General features: G+C 41.0%; 1 protein-coding gene across 2 annotated transcripts; it reads left to right on the plus strand.

The window, feature by feature from the left end:
* Positions 1 to 6,345: 6,345 nt before the first annotated feature.
* slc38a2 (solute carrier family 38 member 2) lies at positions 6,346 to 18,015 on the plus strand. 2 transcript variants are annotated; one of them, XM_062443629.1, is made up of 16 exons: positions 6,346 to 6,666; positions 7,920 to 8,036; positions 8,140 to 8,221; positions 8,318 to 8,433; positions 10,459 to 10,532; positions 10,634 to 10,726; positions 11,150 to 11,225; positions 12,736 to 12,818; positions 13,002 to 13,060; positions 13,553 to 13,714; positions 13,823 to 13,902; positions 14,073 to 14,173; positions 15,234 to 15,358; positions 15,461 to 15,605; positions 15,702 to 15,799; positions 16,084 to 18,015. In XM_062443629.1, the coding sequence occupies exons 2-16, from the start codon at positions 7,921 to 7,923 to the stop codon at positions 16,198 to 16,200; spliced, it is 1,527 nt and encodes a 508-aa protein (XP_062299613.1). In that variant the 5' UTR covers positions 6,346 to 6,666; position 7,920; the 3' UTR covers positions 16,201 to 18,015. The 2 variants fall into 2 exon arrangements, with proteins under 2 accessions (XP_062299613.1, XP_062299612.1); XM_062443628.1 differs by lacking the exon at positions 6,346 to 6,666 and having other exon boundaries at positions 7,912 to 8,036.
* The last annotated feature ends 182 nt before the right edge of the window (positions 18,016 to 18,197 follow it).

The following is an 18,197-nucleotide window of genomic DNA, read 5'->3' on the forward strand; positions in this document are numbered from 1 at the left end:
AACAATCTGTAGTTATGGGTGGAAAATGTACTAGTTTGCCAAAAAGGAAACCAAATAAAAAAAGTTTTTGTTTGTTTGTTTTTCATAGCAGTAAAATCACACCTGGAAAAAGACCAAAATGTCTGTACTTGTTGGCACCACAAGAACAAACACAATTTAATGAACCAGGAGCCCATCTTGACTCCCTGCAGTGTGTCCATCTCAGCTCATCCAATTCTCTCTTGGTGGAAATAACCCAGTTTATGTACATTTCGCAGCATTTGACCCCTGCAGATCTCTGCATTACCTTTTAGTTCACACCTAGAGCCAAGGGAGAAAAACCCAACGACCTTTATTTTCCTAATAAAGCAGGCAGATCATGAGATCTCCGCCTTGGAAAAAAAAAGTTGTCCGTCTATATTGTAATAAAGATCCTCCTTAGAGGTTAACTGTTCCAAGAACGCTCACAGTGGGGACGGGGTGAGTAAGGTTGAAGAGCAAGAAAATCCCTGGTCTAAAGTCAGGGAAAATGAAAAGTTAATAAGTCTAGGCTAGGGGGGGGAGGGGCAGGGGGGGAGTGGTGGTGTTAGTGATCTGGCTTGGACGCAGGAGGGGGGCTTGGTGGGAGACTGGCACAGTTAAATGTGATGTCCGGAGAGGTACTTATCTGGTCAGTTGAAATGGAGTTATATTAGAAAGTGGGCAGCTGCGTGGGAGGTGATTAGCTTTGTGATCGGGTACAATCAATGTGGTCAAACACAATGAAATGAGTGACTGAGATACAGGATTGATGTATGCAATTTTTTACTGTAACCAAAAGATGTCAGAAAGTTAGACATTTTACTAGCACCCCTATGTTTACATTAAAAAAATACGTACCTACCCAAAGAAAGGTTACTGTTCATAACTGTCATCTCATCTGAAAGGCAACCCTTTTAATTTTACAACCAATTGGAAGATGGGCGGTTCGATTCCCAGATCCTCCAGTCCACATGTCGATGTGTGCTTGGGCAAGACATTTGCGCCAACGGTGTATGAATGCGTATGAATGGTTAGTTTCCTCCTGATGAGCAGGTTAGCACCCTGCATGGTCGCCCCTGCCATCAGTGTATGAATGTGTGTGAATGGGTTAATGAGAAATGTAGTGTAAAAGCGCTTTTAGTGGTCATAATGCTTAGAAAAGTGCTATATAAGTACAGTCCATTTACCATGTACCATTTACTTCCACCGGCTGAGTGGCTAACTTCTGGTTAGCCCTCTGCTAACCTGAATGGAGATAAAATAATTTTATTGTGCTGTATTTCTAGACTTTCCCAATGTTATCAGACAAAATAGGCCAAATTCTGATAGTGAAATAAGTTATTTTGCAGGGGTTCTGTGATATTCAAAACAGTTTATCCACTGGTTTACAGCTTTAATAGTAGTGGAGTCTGCTACGGTGGAATTGATGATGTATTGTCAACAGTGTTTTTGCTCTTACTTCCTGAAAACAAGAAAGTAAAGACTTACTAACATTTTCACATCTTAGGAAACTTTTTGTCAAGAGTTAGATGAGACCACTCTGTGTCAATACTTTAATTATGAAGTTACAGTGAGAACATGATTAGCTTAGCATAAAGACTGGTAGAAGAAGCTAGTCTTGTGAAGAAATATCCAGCTACCGTCGTTTCTAAATCTCATTGACAGCTATATGTAGTTTCATGCATACAAAAACCAAAACATAAAAGAATCGCATGGTGTTAGCTAACTGCTTTCCCATGGTACCTGTCTTTGTGGGTTTTTATCTAGGCTAAGCTAACCACCGCCTGGCACTAGCTCTGTATTTACCGTAAAAAGTATGCGGTTATGTGTATTCCCCAAAATCCCCTTTTAAAACCATTAGAAACAAAAGTCACAAGGACTCAAAAATAAGTCATTGTCTGAACAGACTTGTATGACCCAATAATAATATTGCAAGTATTCTTAATCCATCTCTGTCATGCATGAGGAACTGCTGGTGATTACATATCTGTCTCTTCACTATGACCAACCTGTTGTAATAATATGTTTTTTTTCTCATTGTTGTGCAGGTGACCTTTTCTTTTCATCGCAAAGTGTACATGACTTAATAGACGTGAATGTCTGGTTGGGTATCTAGTGCAGCCAAGTTCAAATGGCATCGGTCAATAATATGAGTCAGTGCTCCATAGTTTGAGTAAACTGCTCCACACCTGCTTAGTGTGCATAAAAAAGGAACGGGTGGATCAAAAATTGTGTATGGCTAACATGTAAACAATGAAATACATATAAATCCACGTGTAAAAGCAGACAAAGAAGCCTGCTCTTTCACTTTCTGCAAACGTCTCTCTAACCTTCCTGTTTCTCATGAATCTTATGTGGTTTTCTTTTAGTGATCACAGGAAGTCTCGCCTTTGAACCGCTAAAAAGACAGTTCTACCCACAACTACAACAATGTTCAAATAGACCTGGGTAAAGAAAAAAATCGACACAAATTCTGCCACATTACACACATGCACACACGTATACAAGTTTGCCAGGAAGCATTGTTGTGGGCTTGCAGACAGATGCCACTCCTCTGCGCTACAGAGCCTCAGAGCAGTCCTTCAGATCCAGACAGAGTTACAGTGAAAGCCTTGTTTCTTAAACTTCTCAGAATCGGCTCTCGATGTACTGGTGAGCGGCCACATGACAAAGTCAGCATTATTAGAAGCTGCAGCAGCTCCGCTAGCAGAATTAGTAGCAGGGGGTCACTCAAATAGAAACTGCTGAGTTGTTACAATAAGAACCCTAAAAGGAGTAGCTTAGTGAGTAAGGGAGGAGTAGTTTTAGGAGTAGTCAGCCTGTTTCCAGCTTAGACTAGTCTTCACATTTTACTCCACCCTTGTTGACCTGTCGGACTGGGGAGCCGCCTTCTCTCACCTGTGGACTCAGGGGCAGTTTTCTGTCCAACAGGTTAACCCAAATCACATCAGCATGTCTGTGTATGTGAGTGTTTCTGTCTAAGTGTGGATGGAGGTAACAGGCCACTGGTATTCAGACCACGTCCCCTCCTGCACCCCTTGCCCCCGCTCCAGTTTCCTGATCCGTCTTAGATCTGCTGGGTCGAGCTAAAGCCCCAAACAAAGGCTCGTACACAGAGAGCCATACACAAACTTACTCATGTGTGACTGAGGGCATAGGAATGCACAATGTGTGTGTGTGTGTGTGTGTGTGTGTGTGTGTGTGTGTGTGTGTGTGTGTGTGTGTGTGTGAGAGAGAGAGAGAGAGAGAGAGAGAGAGAGAGAGATTATGAGGAGTAGTGAGTGAGAGAATCAACAGAAGTGTCCTTTCACTCACGAATGTGTCGCCTTTTGAATTATTCATTTTGTTACCCAGAGTGTGTGGTTATGTGTGTGTGTGTGTGTGTTTTGTTTCTTTTCCACCCATACACACTTTCAGGAACATGAAACTATGTTGTGATTTTTGGATAGAGTGAACTTGTGCTGACGAATGCAATGAGATGCAATGTAAATGTTGAAAAGACTAAAGCATCATCTGCATATTCTTCCTTCTTCCTCCTTCTTCCTACTTTTTTTTTTGCAAACTATTTCATGCAATGAATTTCTTGTGCACAAAATAAAGTAGTCCATGTATTACACCTGAAATGCAATTGCAACTTTAAAAAGAACATTGTTAATGCTCCACTAGCATCTCCACTTTTATTATTTCATTACTGATTCAAACTCACTAAGACAAACTAGCATTTCCCCTTCTGATTTAGTGTCTTCCTCAATTAAAATATGATGAAATGGTTTGCTTCTAAAAAAAATGGGGTTGTGTAGCATTAGAAACAGGTATGTATTGTGATGACGTGACAATAGTACAGCTTTGTGAAAGCTATATTCAGAAACCTGCCTCATCATGAAAAGCTGCTCACTACCAGCAATGTAACATCTGTAATTTGAACTTGTGTCACAAGATCACAAAACCATAATGAATGAACATTTTTGGAGAGGAGTTCAGGGTGTTAAGACGTACAGTAATGGCGTTGCATAATGTGTCAGAGAAGAAAGATCTCCTTATTTCCAACTGTTGTGATGTGTCACTTCTGACTGAGGTTGACGCATAACACTGACTTTGTGCACTGCTCTGCGTGTCCTTTATTAAACATGCATTAAATATGCAGCTTTTTATTTTTTAGTCTTTCTTTGAATGAATGACTCATGACTCAGGTTTGGTCCTGTGGCTGATCTCTGACCTTTGACGCACTGCTGATTTCATTCTAAATGTGGAACGAGTGAACACTGAAGTCTCTCGCAGGGATCAGTGCAATACAATCATTATATTATTACCAAAGATGATTAGTGATTAAAGCAATAATAGTATTAATACTGAGGAGACTAGTAGTAGTAGTAGTATTAGTAGTAGTATTAGTAGTAGGGGTATTATAGTAATAGTAGTAGAAGTGATGAAAGCAGTGGCTTACATGTTTTATTAGTTGTATATCTAAGTTGTGGGAGAAAAGATAGTAAGTAAACCAGGATAAAACTAAACATTTCAGGCAACAATCAGATGCAATAAGTGTGGTTAGTTTCAACAGTGCTGTCATATGCCAACTAGTATAAATATTAAGGTTTTATTTGGATGAGCATCTCACTTTTAAGGAGGGTATTGGAGAGTTTTAGTGGATTCAGCAGGTAGGGCAGAGGGATCAGTGCTGAGCAAAGTCAAACTATGTAAAAATGTGGGATTTTGTACTTATGCTCATTTGTCCTGCGTGCTGTGTTTGAGATTATGGGTCTGGCATTTGGCGTGTCTGTGATCATGTGCAGTGTGCATTACATAGCTGTATTATCATTTTTGTGAGTTCGCAAATTTACACCAGTTTGGGCTGTTAGTGGTGATGCAGGACACTAAATGTCAGACAAAAATGTGAAATGATGCAACCCATTTTCTGCATTTTTAAACCTCTTGATAAGTGAGGTGAAATCCTTATTTTGTTGGTTTCCATTCCCAGCACCAGCTGTTCCTGATTTACGAAGAAAGGTGGTGTGTGGATGTTTGGTATGAAGCTTATATTAATAACATATTGTCAAATAAAAAACAACTACAGTTTGAAGCCCTGTGTGAAGCATCATTTATCCAAAAGTGTAAAATCTGTGACATTCAGGTATATTAGAATTAGGTACAGAAACTCCCTGAAGAGAAAAGACTGTGTTTGCCATGTGATTCAGGTGAGACTGAAGTCAAAGTTCATTCTATGTTTTTATTGCTTATTATATGTTGATTTAAGAGTTATAATATTTGGTAAAATACCTTTTATTTCTAGTTAATTGTTCTGGATGAATTATCATAAAAACCTCTTGTTTTTTTATCTGTGTTTCACAAATGATTCATGGTGAACTGTACTTGGTGTCCTGTCCTCCCATGAAAGGAAGTTCCTACTACTACAGTAATAAGTTGTAGTATTCACAGATGTTGCATCAGAAAGTGTTATTGCTCACTTTAGATTCAAAGGTCATAAACTAGGTCTATAAACCAACCGATAGTTCACAGCCTGTACGCTTCTTAGTCCTCTCCTGCAATTAATAAATAAACTGGGAAACCGGAGCTGTGGAAGGATTTAAACACACACACATGTACACACACCTGACCTGGCGAGGAGAGGCAACTGTGTGAATGAGGATCAGGATGGACGCCGTCACATGACAGCATTTAAATGCGTAATCTCCTTCGGACGGGGAGGTCCGCTTTGAAGCTTCATTCACTCCCTGATCTGGACTGACAGACATCAGGGCCACTTTGGGTCCACTCCACCTTTTTTTTTTTTTTTAAAGCGTCCGATGTATCTGTGAAGTTCAACCAGAGAATGTTAACCTCATTCTGCCTTTTAAAAACCACAGATGAACTTCAAAATACACTTAAAAATAAATCTGCTACTTCCAACAGGATTATTATAGCCATATAATAAGAAGAGGAAGCCCCATTAACACACTATTTAGTGAGTTTAGAGTTTACACACTGTATTGTAACACCTCTGTGTAAAATATAATCATCATAATGAGATTTCTGATAATCCAAGAATCTACTGACTCGTGATTCTATGAGTTTTCTTAGTATTATTATGATACTGTAATATGGTATTCCTGGATGTTGTGAGGTGTACTCCAGGCTTCCTGTGGTTTTCCAGGGGAGAGTCTCTGGGTCATTGTGTGCTCTGTTTGTATACAAAACCCACGTCACGGCGGAGTGTAAAAAAGCCTCCTCCTCTTTCCGACCGACTCAAGCCTCCGCTCCTCCCTCAAGCTCTCGGGCTGATGCAATGCTCATCTTTATAAAGGGTGAGTCCCCACCCCTCCTCCAGCAGAACAGGCTCTTCCTCTTACCGAGCGCGTCGCATCTTTGGGAATTTCGATTGAATTAGAAATAATAATAAAAATCCAAATTCCTGACTTTTACGCATCAGGCGGGTTTATTTTAAGAGTATCTTCTTTTAATAATTAAACTGTCTGTACTGTTTTGAATCAGATCGATTCTGATAACAGGCCCATCTGTTCTTTATTTGTTTAAATAATCTTCTTATATAGGCTATACATAAATATCTTGAAGGATCAGTCAGTTTTTTGGAGTCACTCACAACGTCCGGACATCTGCTGAATCTGTTTGACAAGAAAGGATTTTACAGGCATCCTGCCACATCTTCATAAGGTAAGAATGCCGGCATCTTATCATTTACAGAAAACCACCGGATGTAGGCGGCACAAGCTTTGCGCTTTTTTGTGCCAGGGGTTTTTAAATGGCACTATTTCCTCTTTTTGCTTTCCTATGGGTAAATAACTCATTCATTATCTGTGTTTAATTTGCACTGGGAGTCTCATTTAATTGCAACAAGATGGCTTACCTGCTAGTCTGGTCTAATCAGTCTTTAAAATCTAAAGTCGTGAAGATATGTCAAACGCAAAAGATAGAGACACTAATGTCCTTTCTTTTTGTTCTGAAAGGCCTGAGGCGTCTATCTTATCAGGTCAGCCCTGGTCCAAATAAATAAATAAATAAATAATGAGACAGTGTGACAGTGATGCTGCAGTGCTGGGTTGATGTCTAGGGATGTTGCAAGGGGTTGTCACTGACACACAAGCCATTAAACACAACCTAAATAAAAGAAGGAAGTGGTTTAAAAGCGGTTCCTTGTCTGTGTGATTTGAAAAAAACTCTAATCATAAACTGACAATGAACAAGAGCGCGAGCCTCTGCGCAAAATGGAGAGCCATGCCCATAAACGGTCAACACGTGCCATTGTTTCTATTGGAGCCGGCTGTGGAAATAATGGCATTAAAAGCATCCGGAGTTGTGCTTTCTGGGTTGTGTGATTGTCTACATGTGCGCGGTCCTGTGCCAAAAAAAAGAGAAGATAATTATATTAAGATGTCATATTTAGAATATACTTGTGAAATGAAGCTTTTTCCTCACTGTCATCTCATCCTCCTTTAGTGAGGTGTTTAAAATGTTGTGTGTGTGAGGAAAAAGACGTTGTCACACCCTGTTTTGATTTGGCTTTAAGTTAGATTTCGGAGAGAAATTGCGCAAAATCAGCAGCGCGTACTGCGGCTTTTTGTTATTCAGCGTATATAGCGGGGCTGAGGTGATGTCGGGTGGACTCGGATGCCGGTCTGGTATTTTTCCACTGCCGGTGCGTCACCCAGCACCCCCACCTCTCCTCTCTTCCCCCTCCCCCCTCCTTCCACTGAAAAGTCACATGATGCGAGAAGGGCTGCGGCGCGCACCGCTCACTATAATATTGATTATTCTAAAGGGCGTGAACGCGCGCTGCTAGAAATGTAAAGAAAAACAAGCTGTTTAGAATGACGCAGGGAGCAGAAATATGACAAAATAAATAAAACACACAGCAAAATAATAACATCTGCTCTTTTCTTCCTCTCTCTCTACTTTGAAATGTACAGCATGAAACAGGCAACAGCCAAAACTGAGATGAACCGTTTGAACGTCACTACTGAGGACGACAGCAGCAGCACCAACAGCACTGAATACCCTTACCCCAAGAAGGTCCCACTGAATGGGTGAGGCTTTATATACAAAAATATAAATATATAAAATCAACCATTTTCTTGCACGCTCAAGCATTTCTCTAAACTCTTCTCTGTCTTTTGTTTTCTTTTACAGCCAATACTCTGATATAGATGCCGAGAGTCAAAACTTCCTCCCTGAACACAACCTGGGCAAGAAGAAGTATGAGACAGAATATGTAAGCACTTGTCTCGTCCTCCAGTGTATTTATATTCAAACAGCTGTATCAGTTTTTCCTCATTTCCTAACTGCGTATCCCTAATTTTCTCCTCAGCACCAGGGCAATGCCTCCTTTGGCATGTCCGTCTTCAACCTGGGTAACGCCATCATGGGCAGTGGCATTCTGGGTCTGTCCTACGCCATGGCAAACACTGGCATCGCCCTATTTGTGTAAGTATTTATCTATTCAAGCACAAGTCTAGTATTGATTGGGTTCTCTTCCCAACAGCCTTCACTGCGTTTGCATTTTTGAAGCAAAAACAACTGCAAAGTGTCTTCAAGCAGAAGAGAAAGGCCCAGAACTAACAATGCAGTAATGGTTCAAAGCACCATCAGATGTCAGGATACTTTTGTTTTCGTAATTCAGTTGAGGCAGATGTGGTTGTGTCTGCTGCAGCAAGGTTGCAGGTCATGATGCACTGTACCTATTGCAGGAGGCGAGTTTTCCTGTCAGCAGTGTGTGTGTGTGTGTGTGTCGACCCTGAGGTGCAGATTACACCGGTTTTGTAGGTTTACAAATCCTCACCACAGTTTTAAATATCGTTATCATGTTTGCTGTAGATAAAAATAGTGGAAAGAGTGTCCAATCTTGGTGGGAACATTGGAAAAAAGACTGTGTTCATTATAAGTTTTTATGAGAGCTCCCCCTGCTGGTTATTTAGTACAATGTAAGATCACAATGTGAGAATCAGTCATCTGTGTCCCGTATAACATTGCTTTACTTTAGACTGCACGCAAGGAATACCTTCTAAAGAGGCCAAATGTTTTACTACCACACTAGCAGCACCTGGCAGCACTGATACCAAATCAGCTTACTGCCTCTGAGATCCACTCATGAGCCAGACACCAGCTGAAGAAACACCAGGGGAGTGCTTTTTTCAAACAATGATAAGGTGTTTTCCAATGTAGCACCTTCAGAATATGAACATGTACACTTGTAGTTGGTTGCAAGTCAACTTTGGTTACATGACTCCTGATTGGCAGTTGCATGTCAATTTACAAATACAGCGAGTGGCAAGAGAAGCAGCTTAGCCGAGCTAATCCTGCTGCATTTGGGCCAGGGTTATGTAAACGGAGAGTTAAAGTGCGTTCACAGGAGATCATGAATGGAGCAGGGCGATGCTTACTGTCAGCCAGCTGCCAACCAATTGGAGAGTTCTCTTATCTGCAGGAAGTGAGCGATTACACAAAAAACCACCAACTGAGAATATTTCTAGCAGCTTCCGTCACTGATTGAGAGAACATAGCTGCGACACAGCAAGTGCGTTACATTGCATTGCGAAACGCTATCTGGTGCTTCGTCAGCATGTTGGACACACACCTCTTGCAGAACAAACAGGCGTCATAAAAGGTCGTCCAAAGCATATATTTGTTGAACCACAGTGTATGAAGTGTTAAGATATGATGGATTAGGTTGGCTGGCAGGTGAGTGGACAGAGGCTCAGAGTGGCTGGACGGTCATATGCCAAGAGGAAGCACAGGCCTCAAATGACCTGCAGATTAGTTTTCATCTGTACTATTAATACAAACCAGTATTAAGTGCTGGCTCTGCAGCGTCCCCGGGGCGTTAAGAAGATCCCATGCTTGGGAACCTTTCGTCCTTTGCAACCCTGCTGATGCTGCTTTTGACTCATAGAACCTGCAGACCATCGCTGCCTTCAAGGTCTTTGCTGATCCAGGCCGCAAAATGTTAGAAAATGCCGGTTTTCGCTACAGTTGACGCTTTTTCCTACTTAGTAAAAGTCTGCTGACTCTTGAGTCATAAAGGCAACATAGGCAAGCTGATTGTTGACACTTTATAGTTTCCTAAAGTCGGCTACTCTTTGGGGAATTTTCATGAAATAAGTATCAGTATCTTGACAAATGGCTTGAAATTTCTCCTGGAACGTGTTGTAACAAGCAGAAATGAGTGAAATAATCCCGTTTCACTAGCAGATTCTATCAAAAGACACACCTGGATGTAATAGAGCTTCTGCAGTTGTAGCAGAGGACTGTCTGTCCTTCACCTCAGCAAAATATCAACGTGTTTGTTTACCACAGTCAGGAAATTTGTCACTGAATTGACCTTTAAAGACACATGTTCAATATGAGTGTTATAGATTAGCACATGTAACATAGAGGACCAGTTTCCTCTCTGAATGACTGTGTTGTTTGCAAATCAACACCCAGCTAAAGATCATTGTCTTCTGTTTACAGGATTCTGCTTGTGGCTGTTGCCATCTTCTCATTGTATTCTGTCCACTTGCTGTTGAAGACGGCCAATGAAGGAGGTGAGTCTGTCTGACAGTCATGTATTCAAACATAAAAACTGCTTCTTTCAGTCACGGTTGAATCCTAAATATTCCTTTCTTTGTGTATTTCCTCTTCATAGGTGCGCTGGTGTACGAGCAGCTGGGTTACAAAGCCTTTGGAATGCCGGGGAAACTCGCTGCTTCCATCTCTATCACCATGCAGAACATTGGAGGTGAGAGGCATTGGTACTTTAACAACCAAGAAAAAGGCTCCGCTTCTTATTTTTTCAGTGTTATGTAACTAGAATTGAACTGCCATTCTATATTTTCTATATTTATCTACCGTGTGTTTATTCCATAAGCTAAAACGCTGTCCCTCTGTGTATAAACTGAGTGTATGGAGAGAAAAAAAAGAAAGGAAAACAGGAATCTTGGCTTATGCAAACCAGCATGTGTTTTCGGAATGCTGTCTAGCTTCCAGTAAATACTTGAGTCATTCTACAAGCACATAACTTTCTTTCTTTCCATGGAACAACTCGGCCCCTCACCAAATAGTAGACATCACTATTTTTGTAGTGGAGTCCCCTCGTGGACATTACATGCCTTTTTTTTCTAAGGTGGAAATATACTAAATGTGGTTGTTTTTGTCTTTTCAGCCATGTCAAGCTACCTCTACATTGTCAAGTACGAGCTACCCACCGTCATTCAAGCCTTTATGGGAGGCAGCAATGGGTAAGTGTTGAGATGGTTTTTTTAGCTTCTGAACCAACATCTGGTTCACCTCCAGATATGTAAAAGTAGATGTTTGTACACATTTAAAACGGTCAGAGTGCTTTTAAGGTGATATGGCCGATTGATTTGACTGTCTTTAAAGGTACCCTGTCAAGTTTTTCTTTTAAACAGTTATGTTTGCTCTTAGTGTTAAGGGCCAAAAGGCAAAGGCCTATTAAATGCGTCATCGTACTCATGCACAATACAAACAAAATGCAGACCCATTGGTAAAAACATTGCCCTGTGGCACTAGAAGTCAAAAACTCTACAGGGTCTCTCTAATTATCAGCATCCTCATAGGACCCGTCATTTAGAGGTGTTTCTTTGGTTTGCTTAAACTAATCAAGACTAATATAGGATTATGACATTGCCTTGGAAGTTCTGCTGAATTCTCCCAACACTGACCACATTTCTAAGAAACTGGGTGGGCAGATCAGCAGAACTGGCCTCTTACCAAGGAACAATTGATTAGATTTTGTTATGATTCAGATCTGCTTGTAGACCATTTGTAAGGTAGTATCAACCAAATGTCAATACAGATTAGTTTTCACATCCTAGAGTGGTTGTTTGCAGTGGGTGTTTGAAAGGACTGTTGTGGTGAAGAGCTAGAATCTTTACTTAGGCAAAGGCACTTCGAGGGGAAGTGGCATGTCAAGCAAAATGGCTGCTGGTTGTTTTTCAAGTGCTTAGTGTCTGAGAAGGTGAAGCAGCGTCTTTGTCCTTGTGTTGGAGGAGAGCAGGGATGGAGGGGAGCGAGCGTGGGTGGAGGGGGGTCTGGACATTTTCAAGGAACGGACAGTGCTCAGTCTCTCTGAGCGGCTCTTCAAAGAGCCCTTTTAGAAGACGGCAGCCGGTGCCGCATCGAGACGGGAACACAGGATGAGCTCAGTGCGGCCTCGCTCCGTGTTTAAAAAATTGATGTGGTCGGGCTCCTCTCAGTGCCGCTTTGTTGAATCCATTTCTGCGAGCGATGCAGTCATCCCGCACAGGCCACTTTGTGTCAGCTGACAGATGTTGACGGGATCCGACAGAGCTGCAGCTGAGATGTTCGATCGGGCCTGAAGCTGAAGATCAGCATAGGACGTAAAAGAAAATTCACAAGAGTGGATAAATGTGTTTATGGCAAAAAGTTGTCCGTTTTAGAGACCTTTAGTTTACTGTTGATGCTGGTTACTCAAGCAGTCTTTGGCTTGGAGAAAGATGACGGTACATGTGAAATAAAACTGAAACAAATACAAAATTTTAAGTTGTAAAACAAAAGAAATCTAAATAAAAACAGGAAACCCGGATATCAAGTCTTTTTTTATCTCTTTTAACATGTTGTTTAAAATTGAGTGCCTCTTTTATATGAAGCTCCTCAGAACAATGATGAATTGATGCTCAAGTAAGGGGGGATTCCACAGAGAACAATGGTCAAGTTCATTGATGACTAAGTTTCACTGACGTTTTGTCCTGTCTTCCTGTGTTTCAGAGAATGGTACACTAACGGAGACTACCTGGTACTGCTGGTGTCGTTCACCATTATCCTTCCTCTCTCACTGCTCAGGAACTTGGGTAAGCATTGTGTGTGTGTTTGTGTGTGTGTGTGTTGTAAAATCGGATGCATTTTGCACATTCTTGTGTTCAAAGTCAGTGACGCATTTCCACGTGTTTGGACTTAAAATGTTAAGTCTTTAAATGGTCACAGCTTGGTGATAAAAACAGTAGCTCATGTTTGTGTTTTGCCATTCCGCTCAGGTTACCTTGGTTACACCAGTGGTCTGTCCCTGCTCTGCATGGTGTTCTTTCTGATTGTGGTGAGTAAAACTTAACTCATTTCCTTAATCATGCGCTCATGTGTTTAGTACACACATCCTTTGGCACGAGTTTGCTTGTTGTTGCCACATGAGTCTTAGTCAAAGAGCACGGTTCAGTGTTTCCATGACATCTGAAGCTTCCAACACAGAGGAGCAGGAATAATGTACAATAAACTAGTGCCATAAAACACTAGAAGACAAAAAGTTGTGATAGTGAAACTGAATTTTGGCTGCAGCTGTGTTGTCTTTAGTCACTGGATTCGGGAAAGTGGGGTTTTTGTTTCCAATGACAAATTTACCAAGAACACATTTCATGATCTACTGGATGTCAGCCCAAAATATCAGCTTTAACAGTCTTTAAAGTGCCAGTGCTAGTGTAGGCCCTGAAAGACGCCTGAGTACAAACATGTTATAATATGACTTCACAAATGTGATTGTAATCCAAAAACCACAATAAAAAAAACTCATAAAAACTGTCCTTTGGTCCTCCAGGTGATTATCAAGAAGTTCCAGATCCCGTGCCCTCTGCATCTGGATGAGAACGCTGTGAATGAGTCATTGAAACTGCTGAACATGAGCTTGACAAACTCCAACACCTCCGCCGTAGACTACAATGACGTCTGCACGCCCAAATACTTTGTCTTCAACTCACAGGTAAACCTCATGCCAGATTAAATGTTGCACTAAAACTAAAACTAGCAACACTTGTTGTGATGTTTGGGTGTAAAACTTATAGTTTGATCCGTTTCTTTCCCCCCACAGACTGTCTATGCAGTTCCCATCCTGACCTTCGCTTTTGTGTGCCACCCGGCCATCCTGCCCATGTATGAGGAGCTCAAAGAGTGAGTGCTTTCTTTTCATCGTGTTCATCCACACTGAAAGCTGCAGCTGCTTTCTTATCAGCATTTTCCCATTTTTAAACTCCAGTTTAATCTCACGGTTACAAAAAATAACAAAGATTACTGTGTCCTGGTGTCTAATGGAAACATTCTCTAACCTCTCGCCCAAACAGCCGATCCCGCAGAAAGATGCAGGGTGTTGCCAACGTGTCTTTCCTGGCCATGTTCATCATGTACCTGCTGGCTGCCCTCTTTGGATATCTGACCTTCAACAGTAAGTCTCTTTAACATGGAAATATGTAAACTGAATGTATGATGGCAGGCATTAGTTTGGTCTGATAGCTGATACTATAATCAAGCTGGAATTCACTTTAAGAATTTATGTAATTTCTTCAAAGCTAATTTTAACATATAGTTATTAATGGCAGTTAAATTTCTGAAGAAGCAGAAATCCTTAGGCTTTTCCTTTTACATTTTTAAATATTATTGACAAATGTGTGATGTCATATAAATGTCCAAGGCAGTTTACTTAGAACAACTAAGGGTCATCTTTCCAGTATGGGTTTACAAGTGGTCATTGCCCCTGAATAGTGAATGACAGAGTGGATAAAACATCCAAAGTTTTAGGGAGGTAACTTCCAAGTCCAAACTAAATACTGAGTATCCATTCTGGAAATCTACCTGATGCAGCCGACCAGCATGCCTGCATGTTTGTGTTCCTGTTTGTCATGGCAGGGACATCAGGACAGATGTACAAAAAATTTCCAAGAACACCAAACCAGTTATACAAGAGCATGATAGTGAGCAAAGCCTTGACGGTGCAAAAACTGGTGTGTCGTCAGAGTCAGGGGCAAATAGGGATTACGAAATAACTGTGACGCTTGTTCTAACTAGATAGGTGGGGTTTGCCACCTTTAGGACATGCAGTAGGTGGCTGAAAGTTTAGGCAATAACAGGAAGGTTAGATCGACCGTTTGATCACAGCTCTTGGGCAAGATACTGAAATGTTTGCTTTGAGTGGTTGGAAGGCTAGAAAGGCACTAAATAGAGTCAACACATTTAGTAAAAATGCTCCAGAAATAGTGCTATGAGGCTTGCAGGAGATGTGCACAGATACATTACAAAACACATGTTTGGGAAACACATTTTGTTTACATAAGAGACACAATGAAGCTATTTAAGGTGTCACGGATCAATTTTCTGTCAGCTATAAACAAATTTGGCATCTAAGAAGCCTCCTACTCATCTACTGTTTTTAAGGAACACCTGTTGTGTTCAGGAATCAAACCTTATGAGCTTCAGGTCTAAATGGTTTCTTCTGTCTTTCCAAACAGTTCATGTTGAGGATGAGCTGCTGCACACCTACTCCAAGTTGTACAAGTTTGATGTGCTCCTGCTGATCGTCCGTCTGGCTGTGCTGACCGCTGTCACCCTCACCGTCCCTGTGGTGCTCTTCCCTGTAAGTATCAAAGACGTTGAGCTCAGATCTATCTTTTTAGTTTTTGTTGGTAGAATTTAGTGAGTCATGAAGGATAACCTCTCTTTGTGTCTGTCTGTGTAGATTCGTACCTCTATCAACCAGCTCCTGTGCGCCTCAAAGGAGTTCAGCTGGGTCCGCCACACCATCATCACAGTGATCCTGCTGGCCTGCACCAACGCCCTGGTCATCTTTGTCCCAGCCATCAGGGACATCTTCGGCTTCATCGGTAAGTGTCTGTGTTTAGTGTGTGTAATAATGTCATTAAAAAGCATCCCAAATAGAAATTCTTGTGACTAAAATGGCTAATTTATTCCCTACCTAGGTTCATCTGCTGCTGCCATGCTCATCTTTATCCTGCCTTCTGCTTTCTACATCAAATTGGTCAAGAAGGAGTCCATGAAATCTGTGCAAAAGATTGGGGTACGGATTTTGTTGTTATACCTATAAAATCATCAGAAAGTCATCTCTATAAGCCGTTAAGTCAGTTTAAAGCAATAAAAAGCTATTTGTTTTTTCGGTATATAGAGTTTTTTTCACTTTCTTGCTCAGTGTTAGGTGGAAAGATCGATACGCATGTCTTCGTGGAAAAAAGTTTCTCATCAAACTCTCAGCAAGAAATTGGATTTCACAAAATGTCAAATGTGTCCCACGAGTCGCTCTGGATGGACAATTTTAGGTTAACGTGAAATTGTTTCCCTCTACAGGCTACCTGCTTCCTGATTGGCGGATTCGTGGTCATGATCGGCTGTATGAGCCTCATCATCACAAACTGGATCCGAAACGCCTCTACTGACTCAGAGGGACACGCCAATGGACACTAAACACCACCTCTCCTGCCGCGGCCTGCCTGAGGAGAGGAGACTCTCAGCTGGACTGCTACAACCGCGCAACCAATGAAGATCGAAATCTATTGTAAAAGAAGAAAAACACAAGAACTCACTTGATGCTCGGCTTTTACCTTCTGAGCAATAGACCATGCCATTCCAAGAGAATGTATCTGAACTTTGTACAGTATGCTGTTATAGGCCACAAAGATGGTATTTTACTTGTTTTTTTCTCTTTTTATTATAATTTTTTTCATTGTCATTTTTTGCTCGTTTTTACCCTTTATGTCTTTTTTTGTAGTTATGGTACAGCTGAAAACAAATATTTGAAGGTGCCTCAATCAAAAATGACATAGTCCTAGAGTTCAAAATGCAGCTTACACTCAGGTACGGTTTTATGTGTTTGCAAGTGTGGCTGTGACCTCAGAGCTCAGCAACAGCAAATCCTGCTGAGAAAAGAACGCAAATCTCCCGAAGATTGACAAGAGGCAACAGACTTGAAAGTTTATCCTCAAGGACAATTAAGTTCCTTCCATTAGTTTTTTTTCTTTTCCTTTTTTACTTTGCCAAAAATGTATTTGTAAAGCATCTTTGTATATTGAAAAGCACTCACTGTTCAGCACACTTGTGAAAAAAAACAGACATTTCAATTTTCACAAACAAGGCCTACTACACCGCCTATTCAGTATTTGTACCAAGGCTTTGTGACCTTGCTTATAGCGTCAGCTTTCCTTGTAAAACATAGTGTAAGTCAACAGAACCTGCCTTTTCCAACCTGACACTGGGAGCTGCAGAGTATCTCATAAGAGGACTCTTTCGAAACTGTATTTACTCTTAATAACCTGCTGAAGATCTTGTTGGAATAGCGTTTGCAGCAACGACACTACTGCTTTGAGACCTGGAGGCCGCCGAGCCCCCAGTTCCACCACCCTAATGCAGGGGCGGGGGAAACGTAAATTTTTTTCTTTATGGGAGAATACTTTGAATTTGACCACATGCAGTGGTTGTAATATACCTGTTAAACTTGCAAAAAAGACCCTAATATGTCAGGTGCGCTATTGACCACCGACAACCAAACATGTCAACGTAGAAAGCTGAGAGCCTCTGTCACGATATCTTCAGTGTTTTTTCGTATGGTTGCGCAGTTTTCTGCTTTCGAAATATGTCACAATGAAGAACTTGAGAGCTTGATGTGGACTTATTTCCCATCAGGTTGTGAACCTGTCATCTGACGGTGCACTGTGCTTCCAACACTAACTTAACACATCACCAAACTGTTATTGTCCATCTATTTATGGAAGACCGTGAAATCAATGTAATTTAATCTATTTTACTATATTTATATAATATTGTATGTATATATATATGTATATATATCTATTGAGTTCAACTGTATATATGCTTTGTTTTGTTTGGACTTTCTTTTTTTTTTTCTTTTTTTTTACAATAATGCATTGGAGCTGTAAAACAAAAAAAACCCCAAGCTAGTGAATTTGTAATATTGAATTTCTTCAGATAATTAGGAGCTTCAGCTGTTCATCTCTGTAAAGACTGACTGAATTATCCTACTGTGTTGATTCTGTGAAAACTGTTACATGTGGAAGCCACTGATGCAGAAGCAGTCTTTTGTCCTTTTTGACCCCTGAACACACCCAAAATCAGCAAAATGTTCGTTACGCACATCTTGGTTGGAGAGTACGTCAGCCATCTCTTGACCTCAGGAGCAAAGAGGGCTTTGCCCGCCAGTGTTACACTCTTGTTTCAATGAAACACTATGTATATCCTGTAATTAATGTCCAATTAAAATCAAAAGATAATCTATGACATGGCCTGTTGGTGTTTTTGTGTCCTGTGTCAGCTTCTTTTCATCTGAGCAGAGTTTGGGATTGGGGTTTATGAGGACACACAGTTCAAACTGGTCTGGCAGTCCCACTCAGGTGAATTTCTATGAGTTTCTGGAGACAATATAGTGGCACAGCAGATGTCTGGCATTA

Source organism: Scomber scombrus, chromosome 22, assembly GCF_963691925.1.
Source record: "Scomber scombrus chromosome 22, fScoSco1.1, whole genome shotgun sequence".
NCBI classification, from domain to species: domain Eukaryota; kingdom Metazoa; phylum Chordata; class Actinopteri; order Scombriformes; family Scombridae; genus Scomber; species Scomber scombrus.

Excerpts from the sequence above, each read along its gene's own strand:
- slc38a2 (XM_062443628.1), top strand. The coding sequence starts at position 7,912 with ATGTACAGCATGAAACAGGCAACAGCCAAAACTGAGATGAACCGTTTG. Across the intron at positions 8,037-8,139 it reads AAGAAGGTCCCACTGAATGG|CCAATACTCTGATATAGATG; the intron begins GTGAGGCTTTAT and ends TTTCTTTTACAG. Across the intron at positions 13,061-13,552 it reads TGGTGTTCTTTCTGATTGTG|GTGATTATCAAGAAGTTCCA; the intron begins GTGAGTAAAACT and ends TTGGTCCTCCAG.